Raw genomic sequence first — 14,888 nt, forward strand, 5'->3', positions numbered from 1 at the left:
ATGTAGTAATCCGATTTATTATATTTATAATCAACATTTAGTAAATAATATGTTGTGTTAAACATTTATATTAATTTACTAGATTTTCCTGTATTCTCAATTACTTATAATTAAAATCAAATGAAGAGTAATCTCTTAATAAATATAAAGGTATTGTTATTTATAATTCCCAAACTCTTTTTTGCTTGGAATATTATTTAAACGTGTATAAGTTGTTTGGACAAAATTGTGAAAAGGTTTCAATGGACTGTCTATTAATTTCAACATATTTTGATCTAACAATTTTGTAAGTATTATTTACAGTGACCGAAAAGAATAGTTATTTCAGAAATGTTTAAGGAAAATAGCCGTTATATATAGGACCGTTTTAAAATAAAACTATTCATCAAAAATTATTATTTTCATATGCCTTTTATTTTTTCACGCAGAAAAAACTCTTACATTCTCCTGGCACCTGGTTACGACCTCATAACAGCTGGAATTCTTAAAAATGCTTTGCTTTAATATTTATTACCTGTTTTTGAAACGAATCCTTGACAAAAAGTTGTATTCCATCATTTTGTAAAGTTGCTGGAATAAAGTCGATATTATTCCGTATCACCAGTTTATATTCAGAAGAAAATATTCGATGATTGATTAAATTTATATGGAGAATACTGCTCAGCAGCTTTTTTTGGATATATCTCCAGCATTTGGACATATACAGCACTAGGGACTGATATTCAAATCAAGAAACTTTTGCCTCTAAATCACTATATTTTCATAAAGTCGTGTCTGTTGAATGAAATGTCTGTATTATATGTCATTGAAGCTGGAGTCCCGTAAGGCAGCATATTCGGTTTAATCCTTTATCTACTTTTCACACATAACCTTTTGAGGACAGTAGAGCATCGCAAAATACTTGAGTCACGCATTTTTAACAGCAGAAAATACTTTGGGTTTCAATTTCATAGCATGTTTTGACTACAGAACAAAAGATGTACAGTATCCTTAAAAATAAGATTATTTTTTATACAAAAGTGTGCTGAAGTAAGTTCTACCTATGAGACACAGCCTCAAATTCCAACATCGGTATGTAACTGATATCAAAATCCATGATGACCCCAGAATACCGTCGGTAAAAGTTGAAAAAAATGTAACCAGAAAATATCACGAACAAATACAGATTCATCTTAATAATTTTGTATCCAACATGATGCCACCCTCAAAAATATTTACAAGGTTAAAAAAAATGTCGTTCCAGATTATATGATAAAATCTTGTTTTAAGAAAAAAAGTAGTTTTCCACAGAAAAATTAATTGTACCTGAATCGTAAATTGTTATGTTTGGAATATTTGATATTAAAAATATTGTAAAATATCGCTACATTATTTTGACAAAAAATATATTAAAAAAAGTAAAAGAAAATTAAGCACAACAACGAAAACTACGATTGTGTGAGTTTAATCATTTTATTAGTCGTAATTTATTCTTTCAGAGTAGCAAAAAAATACTCTCAACTTACGAAAGAAAACATGTGATGCCACATCAATGCTCTTAAAATCATCAGAGTTAGAATTTACTTAACCTTCAGTGCAGTCAAATTCAAAAATCAGTCTATTTAGGATGTTCACTGGAAATATGTTGCAAAATTCCAGTCATCCATTAAAATCATTTGAGCACACCATTTACTGATAAATTCAAATATATGAATTAATAAATTTATTTAAATATATAAGATAAAAATGCTAACCATTGCCCTTCTTATATTCTTATATTAATTTAAATTAATTAATTTTTAGTATTTACCATTTTTATATTTCATATTGTACACAACACAACAAAAAAAATTATATCAAAAAAAAAAAACATTTAACATATATTAAAAATGATGCCAATTTGTTTCAACCAGACTTATTGTTGTTTTTTCACAACTCTGAAAGAAAAAATTAAGGCTATTATTGCATAGTATTGTAAGAGAATGTAACGTAATATCCTTGCACAAAATCTTCTGCAATACCAAAGAGTAGAGTAGACAAACAAGTAAAAATGATGAGTTATGGTCTTCTCTATTAATGGACTCAACGGCGGAGACAGTTATATCCGTGCTTACTTTGCGAGTTTCTCACAGTAGGTTGAAGTCGAAAAGCTTCTCAATAATTTTTTGAATAGTCAACTCAGTTAGTCGATTAGGTTGATTGTACAACTTCTACAATTTGCTATAATAACTTGTAACGATTCTTACATTACCATATAACTTATTAATATGAATAACGTATTATTTTGATCTATCAAGTTGATAATAATATACATTTTGAGCCACACAAAAAAAAAGACCAACAAAAAACATATGTATTTTACTATGTATGTGAACGTATGATTCAGTTGTTTTAACCACGGTTGCCACTTATGGTACTTTAGTACCAAAATTGGTACTTTTTTTTCCGTTTGGTACACTGGTACTCATGTTCAAAAAATGGTACATTTTCTGCGACCCAACTTTATTGTGGATATTGTATTGTTTTATACTTTTTGTACATTTTATATAAATTGTATTTTCTTATAAAAAGACAATAGAAAAATTTTGGACCTTTTTTTACAGAAATGGTACCTTTTTAAACCAATTTTGGTACAGAAAAAAATTTTCAAGTGGCAACCGTGGTTTTAACAGTTTGCTGTCTCTCTCTCTCTCTCTCTCTTTTTATTAAATACTTTCAGGAGGCGCAAATTGAGGAGCTTGAATAAAATTACATTAATCAATTTAAAATAAGAACAAGTTTTAAATTTTTGCCTTCCAGCTTCTCTGTTGTCGATTTATTAAACTCTAACTACAAAGTAAGGAGTAAATACACATCTGTAAATTAAACTGCTTTTCCAAATAACATGAGATATATATGTATTGTATATGGAATAATCTAACCAACAGTAGTCCACACAATACTTCATTAATCTTAATGAAATTTATTCTCTTTTGCTTTGCTTTACGTACATTTTCCTTAAAGAAACATTTGCCATTTGAGTGATCACAAAATCACTGCCCTAGTGTCCTAATTGCCGAAGAAGCTATGCACGCCATTCTTATCCATAATAGAATTGCAATTAATAGTACCATAAGTATTTAAACAAGCAGAAATTAAGTACCACAATTATATTCATATATCCCTTACAAAAACGCTCTAAGGTTACCCGAGTAGTATGTGGCAGTGCTTTACTTTTATTTAGTTTTTCTGCTACAAATTGTCTTATTTGTTGCTCTCTTCTGTTTTCAATGGCACTACAACACGTCCGCACTATATTTCAATCAACTATAAATGCAGGATATTCCATACACATCCAAATAGTTATTTTGGCTTAGTTGGGAAAGCTACGTTTTAATTGGTTTAGTTGTGTAAATAAATTTAACATAAAGCCTTTTGGAATTGTATTATAAAGCCCCAATGTAAATATCTTAAAAAGTTTGTTCACTTGATTCAAATTGCAAAGAAATTCAACTCTTATGCACCCTCTTCACGTAAAGATGTTTTCACTTGTGTTCAGGAATAGAGCAACCTACATTGTTAAGAAAATTAATATCGCTCTTGGGTTACAATTCAATTGCACGAAATATGCTTTACTAGCTTAATATGACTTCCAACTAATTCAAAAGCATTCTTTTTCTGCAAGTGTGACGAATACTTGAGAGAATGCTCATACATACTTATAAGTTTAACTGTAATCCAAGATAAGTACACACTTACACCGGCAAGGATTACTTCAATTATTACAACCAATGTAAAATGTGTCTTGTTGGCGGACTTAAAATTGAACGTGCACGTTTTAGTCTGATGTTTCAGAAATTTCCATAAAATTCATTCCTACATAATGGAGTAAACTTTTTTAATTAGAAATGACTTTCATTATGAATATTCTTCAATGGTATTTAGTAAGCATATAAACGTTAGTCAGTACCTTGAATACATATCTACATATATACATAGCACTGGTTTTTCGATATAATCAAAAAGAGTTCTGGAGAATGCTATGTTCAAATTGTATAATCCTTAACCGAGACATTAATATTGTTATTGAATTAATAACACCCATTCTATACTTCTTCATTCCAGTACGTTCCTAGGGGAACATTGGGCCATGTGGTTACAGAATCCATAAATTTTTATCTTGATTTCCTGCCGTGAAGACTTAACACCACGGTGTTCAAAAACACACGTATTGATACAAAGCGCCAATCAACGCCCCATTGGCATCGCATTGGTGATTCCGCCGGTACCAATGAAGATATTTATGTAAGCCATATCTTCCACCTTGGTGAAATGCGAGACCCATTTTAAACCTCTGCTACAATTTGGGCTGTTGCACCCGGTAGTAAATACGCAATTCCACGCCGAATGGGAACTAAAACTGAACATTCTTCCCTAGCAAGTTTGGGTATTAACCATTAGCCACTACGAAGCCAACACCAATGTTCAGAATAGCCAAAGCTGTGTGCCACTGTCTCCCGTAGTACCAGATCGGATCATCTCTGGTCAGATGTCGCAAGTGCCGTGCTCACTCACTACCATTTGCACTTCTTACATAAGTGCCAAACTGGCACTGGGGGATTTTAGTCGCCTCTTACGGCTGGCAATCCTAACCGCGGAAGAATTTTTTCCCAATTTCCGCAGGGACCATGTGGTTACAGTTGTACCTAACGAATTGCTTCTGTTTGAACATCAGGTTCGCACTTCCAAATCCATTGTGCACGTATCAGTACGGGTACCACTTAGAGACTGTAATACCACCTGGTTTTGACTCATGTTTTATATCCAGCAAAAAGTTAAAGAAAGCAAGCGCAATGTTAGTCCTGTAAGTTTTGCACGTAGTGACAGGTCACTTTTATATAGGCCTCAACTAACCTGGAGAACAGACGTCTTTTGCAGCCGCTTACTATGAGTACCGACGCTACGTTGTGGACTGTGCTTAGCTTCATTACTCCTTATTCGACCAGTAACAAGCTACCGTCAGCATCACTCGAAGGTTCTTCGTAACTACTGAGCCTCCTGACCCCATCAAGGTGGCAATCCCCGAGGAGTAACACCCATTCTATAGTAAAACAATATGTGTTTCCTTAACAAAACAAAAAGCAATATATGAAGACTGTGTTTCTGGACAATTTTTGAAAATATCACGCTTATTATATCAGTCTGTACTATTTCACTATGGATGGATCTTTACCGGTTAGTAATAGAAGGTGCCTTTTAAGCCTTGCGCCTAAAAATGAATACATAGTGGTTAATCAGTGAAAATGGTTTCATTTCATGGAAAATCCAATGGGAACAAATCCTTCTGACAGCTAAATGTATATGTAAAATTGAATGCATGCTGATCCCACTACTACCTAAGAACGCCTCTATGTCCTGGTATGTAACATGTCGATCCACCTCAATAATTTCTCGCACTGTATCAATGTTTTCTGGCACAGCATCAGTTCTTGCACGACTATTACGAAATTCGTCGTGGAGAAAATGATGACCACGCTCGACCTCATTACACCAGCGTTTTACAGTTGCTAGATGTGGTGTTGCATCAATGAAAATGTCGAACTAAATTAATCGATGTGTTCTTTTCCGATTAATTCGCGGCAAAAATTGTTTCAAAATCATAGTATGAAAATGTTAATTATTAAATTAAATTACTAAATTAAATTATTAAATTAAGTACATGCTGGTCGCAGAACAAAGTTTTTTGTTTCAAATAAGAACATCTTACTGAATTTCCATTATTTGAAATTATCCAATATCAGAAAACTACTTTTAGCTTTAGAGAGTCTAAAACTCTCGATGAAGTCTGACCTGCTCTCGATGACGGTCTAATCGATAAAAAGAAAGGCCTTCAAATTTCAGTTCAACTTGAAAATGTGTTAGACAGAGAAGATTTCTTTTCTCTTAGAAATTTTGTATTAGAACCGAAAACTGCTTATCAAAAACAAATGTAATAGAAGTAGGTCTTCTATCAACTGTCTTCAATATCTGTCTAGATATTTGCACATAATCTGTACATACCAGTGTGATATAGGTATACATTCTATATTCAAATAAACATGCTGACATATAGACTTTTCAGTATAATAAATTGTCTTAATTTCTATATAAAACAAAAAATGGAAAAGACTATAGCTTCTGGGAGACACGAACTCAAACTATTCTTTTAACATGCAAGGATAATATTTAATATATATAAAAAAGTACATAATGAACATATAAAAGCAATAATGCAACATACAGGGCGATCAAATCAGCATTTTTTGAACTTTATAATCTTAAGAATAAGCGAAGGACTGCTACTTATTTCATATTAAATAACTTTGTAAATGAATATCGATTAAAACCAACCATTATTGAAACACGATTGCTTTCAATAGCCGAAAAGCTATCCTCTTGGGAGAGTAAAATTTCTCAACAACGGATCTAAAACTTATTGGTTTTTGTGCAAAATACTCTTTTCGTGATCTGTTTCCATACGCTTTAAAAACACTTCTAATTTGTTTTATTTTATTTACAAGTTTTAAACAAATTGTTTAAAATTTTATTGTAATTTGTAATATTCAGGCCTTTGCCGAGACCGGTTACATGCCAGTTTCGAGAAACTTTATCTATGGTAACAATCGTGGTATACTATTTAGGTCCGATTATTTAAAATGATACCAAGTGACCATTTTCACACATTTGATTTCTATAAAACATTTTCAACAGAAAATCACAAAGTTCTCAACATAAATATGTTGTATTACTGCCTATATCTTAGTAGCACTCAATAATAATGTAACAATATCAACACTTTACTCGTATTTGCTTTGCAATAGCCTTTAAGAGAAAGCACCTACCTTAATAAAACTTTCAGAAGTAATAGAGATAGGTCACAAGTTCCTGGCAGCGAATACATAATCTAACTAACTACTACTAACAGGCAACTAACTAGATACTAATGCTACTAATGATCAATCATCCAAGTTGTTGCCCAACTTTCACCTGCCACTCCTGGAAAGGTTCTTCGAACCACATAGTGAGTCCTTTACGTAGTGATTCCCTTACATTTATGTGCAGGTTGTTCTTGTGATTGATCAAATGAAATCAGCAGTGTAGGAAATAAGTGAGTCAACATCTAAAATTGATCTCAAAGTGTAAGAACCTCACAAACGAAATAAAATCTACGACTTGAAGATATGCGCTTGGAATGTCAGGTCGCTCTACAGATAAGGTGGGTCTATCCATCTGCAAGAAAGCCGCAATAACTGTAAGATTAATGACAACTGCATGCAGTATATGTGACGGACAGGTCAGGGCAACTTTAAGGCAGTACACTGTTCGCTCGCATTCGTCGACTAAAGAAAAACTTGGTATGATCAAAGATGTCTCTTATACAAGACTCGAGAATTGTGTAAAAGCTTTAACACTAGATTTAACTACCACTGGATTCGCTGATTTGACTAAGTCGTAAGGATAGATAAAGATGCTTTAACGAAAAACGATGCTTTAACAAAATTTGGCAGTCGGAAAAAGAGACGTAGGGGAGGACGGTTTGGTCTTTGTGTGATCAAAACGAAGAAGTATTAACAGCTCCTGATCTACTAATTCTGAATAAGCGTGAACGCTTCAGTGGAACCTAAAGAGAGGCATTGCATCAATCTGATACCTGATAACAGGGCATAATGGTAACTTAAAGGGAAAAAAATTAGATAGAAGTCTACATATAAGCAAAATTACAAGCAGTTTATAGATGATTCTTCTTCCACACTCAGCTTCATCACGTATTCTAATTAATTCATTAAATGAATCACTAATAATTAGACAAAATATTTGTTATCAAAAAAAAAAAAAACAAAATTTTTGATGAGTTTTTAATAAGTCGATTAAAAAAGTCAAAATGAATAAGCAAGAAATGTCTTCGTGTCATGCCATGGATTTTATACAATTAGTACTAGGTTTGTACTAACTTAATGCGGGAAATATACAGTTTAGTAAAAAAATGATCAAGTATTTCTTAACGTCCAGCACACAAATATCGTTTGTTGCAAAGGCGATCAACACGAATTAAATGAACTGATTTGAACAGATTTAGTTCAAATAAATCTTTTATTATATGATGTGAGCAGTCCATACTTATCATGACTGTACCGACCAGCCCATGATTGTAATTTGAGTAATACATTGACCTATAAAATATCTAGAACTAATGGCAAACAATCTAGGGAGTACGAATAAAGGCTCCAAATTTTTGACACTTCTTCAAAGCTAAAGAAATAAGAACTGAATACTACAATTTGTATTAGTTTGACTAAGAACTTCTTAAAGCATACTTAAACTAACACTTACAAGGTATTTAAAGATACATAAATAATACTTACAGAATTGTTAGATCAAAATATGTTGAAATTAATAGACAGTCCATTGAAACCTTTTCACAATTTTGTCCAAACAACTTATACACGTTTAAATAATATTCCAAGCAAAAAAGAGTTTGGGAATTATAAATAACGATACCTTTATATTTATTAAGAGATTACTCTTCATTTGATTTTAATTATAAGTAATTGAGAATACAAGAAAATCTAGTAAATTAATATAAATGTTTAACACAACATATTATTTACTAAATGTTGATTATAAATATAATAAATCGGATTACTATATATAAGAGTATCAGCAAATAATTTAAATTAAACCCAGTTCGGAAAGTTGTTTTAAGAAAATTGGGCACTCGATTTCGTATATATTATTCCGCACTTTAACTGCTATTATAAATAATCTTTGGAAACCGACTAATCTATTCTTCAAGTGTTTTACCAGTTTTTGGCTTAGCATTTTGGATGAATCTATAAAGTAAAATTGACTACTTATTAATACCATATAATAGTTTAATATGTGCAATATTCACCTGCAAGTTTGGAAATTTTTGTTAAGTTTTCTTCAGAAAGTTGATTGGGATATCGACGAATATATTCTCCTCTTACCAAATACTCATTACTAAAGTCAATGCATTTAAAATTGAAGCTTGTTTCATTCACACCAATTACTTTACGTCGATAACACACTCCTTCAAACAGGGCGATACAGTATTCGTTTATACTGAAATAATATAATGCTAAGATTAAACCATAAAAAAAATTAAATGTGTTCTTACATTAGTTTATAAGATTCATCACCTTTATCCATTTCTTCCAAAAACCTTTGCACATTTATAATTGTGTCGTGGTTGGTAACGGAAATACAAATCACTATTTCTAATATATACCACAATATTTGTGAAAATTTTTTTCTTTGTTTTCAATATACTGGATAAAAAACGGGCCCATTAACAGCTTCCTTAACATTTTCGTATTGATGTTCATGATTATTTGATTCATACTGATACTGTTGATTGTTGTTCTTTGTCATTATTCTGTTGATCAGTCTGGTAAACTTGATTGCGACTTATCGAATTGATGCTGACGCTGATGGTCTTCATTGATACTGCGGCAATCATTATTAGTTTCTGGAGAATCAAAATTTAAATTCTGATCAGCCACTACTTTATTTTGATCTTCTAGGCTGCTGTGGTTAGGCTGTTGTTGTTGCCCAACGGAATTACGGTGCAGCTGACAATCGCATTTATCTAGTTGACTATCGTAACTTTGTTGTTGGTTACTACCATAGCCACGTCTTGATTGAAGATATTCTTGTATACCTATGCCTTTATATTGACGTTGACTTTCTTGTCCTTTATTATCATTTTGACGATCTCGTGTCCTATTACAATTCAGCTCATTTTGGCCACCCTTATTAAACTTTGGTTCGCCAGAGTCATTATTTCGTAAGCTTCCCATACCATGGTACTGATTTTTCATTATTGCACTCTCAGAATTATGCTGCTGAGAATGACTATAAACCATTAATCTTTTTTGAACGTCACTAAATTGATTAATTCGATTACGATTGTTAATACCATTTGTCGATTGATTCTGAGGTTGGTGGTCTTTTTTAATACTACGGCAATCATTGTTGGTTTCTGAAGAATCAAGATTCAAATTCTGATCAACCACTAGTTTAATTTGATCTTGTAGGCTGCTGTGGTTAGGCTGTTGTTGTTGACCAACGGAATTACGGTGCTGCTGATCATCGAATTTTTCTAGTTGACTTCCGTAACTTTGCTTTTGGTTACTATCATAGCCATGTCTTGATTGAAGAGATTCTTGTACACCCATACTTTCATATTGACGTTGACTTTCTTGTCCTTTATTATCATTTTCACGATATCGTGTCCCACCGCAATTCATCTGATTTTGGTCACCCTTATTAAAGTTTGGTTCGTCAGAGTCATTATTTCTTAAGCTTCCCATACCATGGTACTGATTTTTCATTATTGCACTCTCAGAATTATGCTGCTGAGAATGACTACAAACCATTAATCCATTTTGAACGTCACTAAATTGATTAATTCGATTACGATTGTTAATACCATTTGTCGATTGATTCTGACGTTGGTGGTCTTCATTGACACTGCGGCAATCATAAGTAGTTTCTGGAGAATCAAAATTCAAATTCTGATTAACCACTACTTTATTTTGATCTTGTTGGCTGCTGCGGTTAGGCTGTTGTTGTTGCCCAACGGAATAACGGTGCTGCTGATCATCGCATTTGTCCAGTTGACTTCCGTAACTTTGTTGTTGATTACTATCATAGCCACCTCTTGATTGAAAATATTCTTGCACACTCATACCTGTATGTTGACGTTGACTTTTTTGTCCTTCATTATCATTTTCACGATATCGTATTCCATCGCAATTCAGTTGATTTTGGTCACCCTCATTAAACTTTGGTTCACCAGATTCATTATTTCTTAAGCTTCCCATACCATGGTACTGATTTTTCATTATTGCACTCTCAGAATTATGCTGCTGAGAATGACTATAAACCATTAATCTTTTCTGAACGTCACTAAATTGATTAATTCGATTACGATTGTTCATACCATTTGTCGATTGATTCTGACGTTGGTGGTCTTTTTTAATACTACGGCAATCATTGTTGGTTTCTGAAGAATCAAGATTCAAATTCTGATCAACCACTAGTTTAATTTGATCTTGTAGGCTGCTGTGGTTAGGCTGTTGTTGTTGACCAACGGAATTACGGTGCTGCTGATCATCGAATTTTTCTAGTTGACTTCCGTAACTTTGCTTTTGGTTACTATCATAGCCATGTCTTGATTGAAGAGATTCTTGTACACCCATACCTTCATATTGACGTTGACTTTCTTGTCCTTTATTATCATTTTCACGATATCGTGTCCCACCGCAATTCTTCTGATTTTGGTCACCCTTATTAAAGTTTGGTTCGCCAGAGTCATTATTTCTTAAGCTTCCCATACCATGGTACTGATTTTTCATTATTGCACTCTCAGAATTATGCTGCTGAGAATGACTATAAACCATTAATCTTTTCTGAACGTCACTAAATTGATTAATTCGATTACGATTGTTCATACCATTTGTCGATTGATTCTGACGTTGGTGGTCTTTTTTAATACTACGGCAATCATTGTTGGTTTCTGAAGAATCAAGATTCAAATTCTGATCAACCACTAGTTTAATTTGATCTTGTAGGCTGCTGTAGTTAGGCTGTTGTTGTTGCCCAACGGAATTACGGTGCTGCTGATCATCGAATTTTTCTAGTTGACTTCCGTAACTTTGCTTTTGGTTACTATCATAGCCATGTCTTGATTGAAGAGATTCTTGTACACCCATACCTTCATATTGACGTTGACTTTCTTGTCCTTTATTATCATTTTCACGATATCGTGTCCCACCGCAATTCATCTGATTTTGGTCACCCTTATTAAACTTTGGTTCGCCAGAGTCATTATTTCGTAAGCTTCCCATACCATGGTACTGATTTTTCATTATTCCACTCTCAGAATTATGCTGCTGAGAATGACTATAAACCATTAATCTTTTCTGAACGTCACTAAATTGATTAATTCGATTACGATTGTTCATACCATTTGTCGATTGATTCTGACGTTGGTGGTCTTTGTTAATACTTCGGCAATCATTGTTAGTTTCTGAAGAATCAAAATTCAAATTCTGATCAACTACTACTTTATTTGGATCTTGTAGGCTGCTGTGGTTAGGCTGTTTTTGTTGACCAACGGAATAACGGTGCTGCTGATCATCGCATTTGTCCAGTTGACTTCCGTAACTTTGTTGTTGATTACTATCATAGCCACCTCTTGATTGAAGATATTCTTGCACACTCATACTTGTATGTTGACGTTGACTTTTTTGTCCTTCATTATCATTTTCACGATATCGTATTCCATCGCAATTCAATTGATTTTGGTCACCCTCATTAAACTTTGGTTCACCAGATTCATTATTTCGTAAGCTTCCCATACCATGGCACTGATTTTTCATTATTGCACTCTCAGAATTATGCTGCTGAGAATGACTATAAACCATTAATCTTTTTTGAACGTCACTAAATTGATTAATTCGATTGCGATTGTTAATACCATTTGTCGATTGATTCTGACGCTGATGGTCTTCATTGATACTACGGCAATCGTTGTTAGTTTCTGAAGAATCAAGATTCAAATTCTGATCAATCACTACTTTATTTTGATCTTGTAGGCTGCTGTAGTTAGGCTGTTGTTGTTGACCAACGGAATTACGGTGCTGCTGATCATCGAATTTTTCTAGTTGACTTCCGTAACTTTGCTTTTGGTTACTATCATAGCCATGTCTTGATTGAAGAGATTCTTGTACACCCATACCTTCATATTGACGTTGACTTTCTTGTCCTTTATTATCATTTTCACGATATCGTGTCCCACCGCAATTCATCTGATTTTGGTCACCCTTATTAAACTTTGGTTCGCCAGAGTCATTATTTCGTAAGCTTCCCATACCATGGTACTGATTTTTCATTATTCCACTCTCAGAATTATGCTGCTGAGAATGACTATAAACCATTAATCTTTTCTGAACGTCACTAAATTGATTAATTCGATTACGATTGTTCATACCATTTGTCGATTGATTCTGACGTTGGTGGTCTTTGTTAATACTTCGGCAATCATTGTTAGTTTCTGAAGAATCAAAATTCAAATTCTGATCAACTACTACTTTATTTGGATCTTGTAGGCTGCTGTGGTTAGGCTGTTTTTGTTGACCAACGGAATAACGGTGCTGCTGATCATCGCATTTGTCCAGTTGACTTCCGTAACTTTGTTGTTGATTACTATCATAGCCACCTCTTGATTGAAGATATTCTTGCACACTCATACTTGTATGTTGACGTTGACTTTCTTGTCCTTTATTATCATTTTCACGATCTCGTATCCCATCACAATTCAGTTGATTTTGGTCAGCCTTATTAAACTTTGGTTCGCCAGAGTCATTATTTCTTAAGCTTCCCATACCATGGTACTGATTTTTCATTATTGCACTCTCAGAATTATGCTGCTGAGAATGACTACAAACCATTAATCTTTTTTGAACGTCACTAAATTGATTAATTCGATTACGATTGTTCATACCATTTGTCGATTGATTCTGAGGTTGGTGGTCTTTTTTAATACTACGGCAATCATTGTTAGTTTCTGGAGAATCAAAATTTAAATTCTGATCAACCACTATTTTATTTTGATCTTGTAGGCTGCTGTAGTTAGGCTGTATTTGTTGACCAACGGAATTACGGAGCTGCTGATCATCGCATTTGTCTACTTGACTTCCGTAATTTTGTTGTTGATTACTATCATAGCCACGCCTTGATTGAAGATATTCTTGCACACTCGTACTTGTATGTTGACGTTGACTTTTTTGTCCTTCATTATCATTTTCACGATATCGTATCCCATCACAATTCAGTTGATTTTGTCCACCCTCATTAAACTTTGGTTCGCCAGAGTCATTATTTCTTATGCTTCCCATACCATGGTACTGATTTTTTATTATTGCACTCTCAGAATTATGCTGCTGAGAATGACTACCAACGATTAATCCTTTCTGCGTATCTCCACATGTGTATTGTAGAACTGTATTAGTGGAATGACTAGGACGTTGTGGTACATTATTGTTAGTATAATATTGTTGACTCTGACAATACTTAGTGTTACTGTCGACAGGTTTTGGGTTCTCATGTTCACGTTGTTGAAAATTGCTAAAGGATCCTAAATCAGAATAGTTATCAGATGCTTGGTGATCACTGTTTTGTTGTGCTTTGGTATCATCTTTATTCACCCTGATTTGTTTAAGTTCAAAATAATTAGCTACTAATTTTTCACCCTGTTCATCATTTGAACTTTTTTGTAACTTTTTATTTTCTACATTTGGCACTAGATTACTATAAATATTCTGCATGTTATACAATTATTTAGTTAAAAGTTTTACATACTTACGGAATTCTCTCACATATATCGCGATGGCTGTCCCAATCTTGCCTTTGGCACACCTTAGAGCAATAAAAATCATGGCAATTCTCACACACATAATTGGCATTTTCACCGCATTTAACACATGAAGTCAAAACGGTTCTATTATTATCAGTGGACATATATAGATGCGTTCACTTCCACAGTAGCGTTACCTTTTAATAACTTTCGATCGTTATTTTTTGAGAAATATTAACTTTTTGTTCTTAGTTTTGCGCACTAATCCAAATAGTTGCTTTCTGAAAAACGAGCGGTAAAAACTGCGAACGTGCTTCGCTTTTGACACTTGATTTTATAATAACGGAACTTAAACAGAGTTGTTATTATAGAATGAAGAAACTTCAAGCGCGTATCGCATCAGATTTGGTCGTACAACTTGTCTGTTGAAATGCGAAATTGTGCCAAATCTTATGTGTCGACAAAATATATAAGCAATATTTGCAGTGTTGACCACAAGTTGGATGGA

General features: G+C 33.4%; 1 protein-coding gene across 1 annotated transcript; it reads right to left on the minus strand.

Annotated features, from left to right (window-relative positions):
- Positions 1-8,683: 8,683 nt before the first annotated feature.
- On the minus strand, positions 8,684-14,652 carry LOC119689813 (filaggrin-2-like). The gene is made up of 4 exons (XM_038104722.1): positions 14,390-14,652; positions 9,137-14,334; positions 8,891-9,081; positions 8,684-8,828 (listed from the first exon to the last, which is right to left on the minus strand). Exons 1-2 carry the CDS (start codon positions 14,542-14,544, stop codon positions 9,402-9,404), a joined length of 5,088 nt encoding a protein of 1,695 aa, XP_037960650.1. The 5' UTR covers positions 14,545-14,652; the 3' UTR covers positions 8,684-8,828; positions 8,891-9,081; positions 9,137-9,401.
- Positions 14,653-14,888: the final 236 nt, after the last annotated feature.

This window comes from Teleopsis dalmanni, chromosome X (genome assembly GCF_002237135.1).
Source record: "Teleopsis dalmanni isolate 2A chromosome X, ASM223713v2, whole genome shotgun sequence".
NCBI classification, from domain to species: domain Eukaryota; kingdom Metazoa; phylum Arthropoda; class Insecta; order Diptera; family Diopsidae; genus Teleopsis; species Teleopsis dalmanni.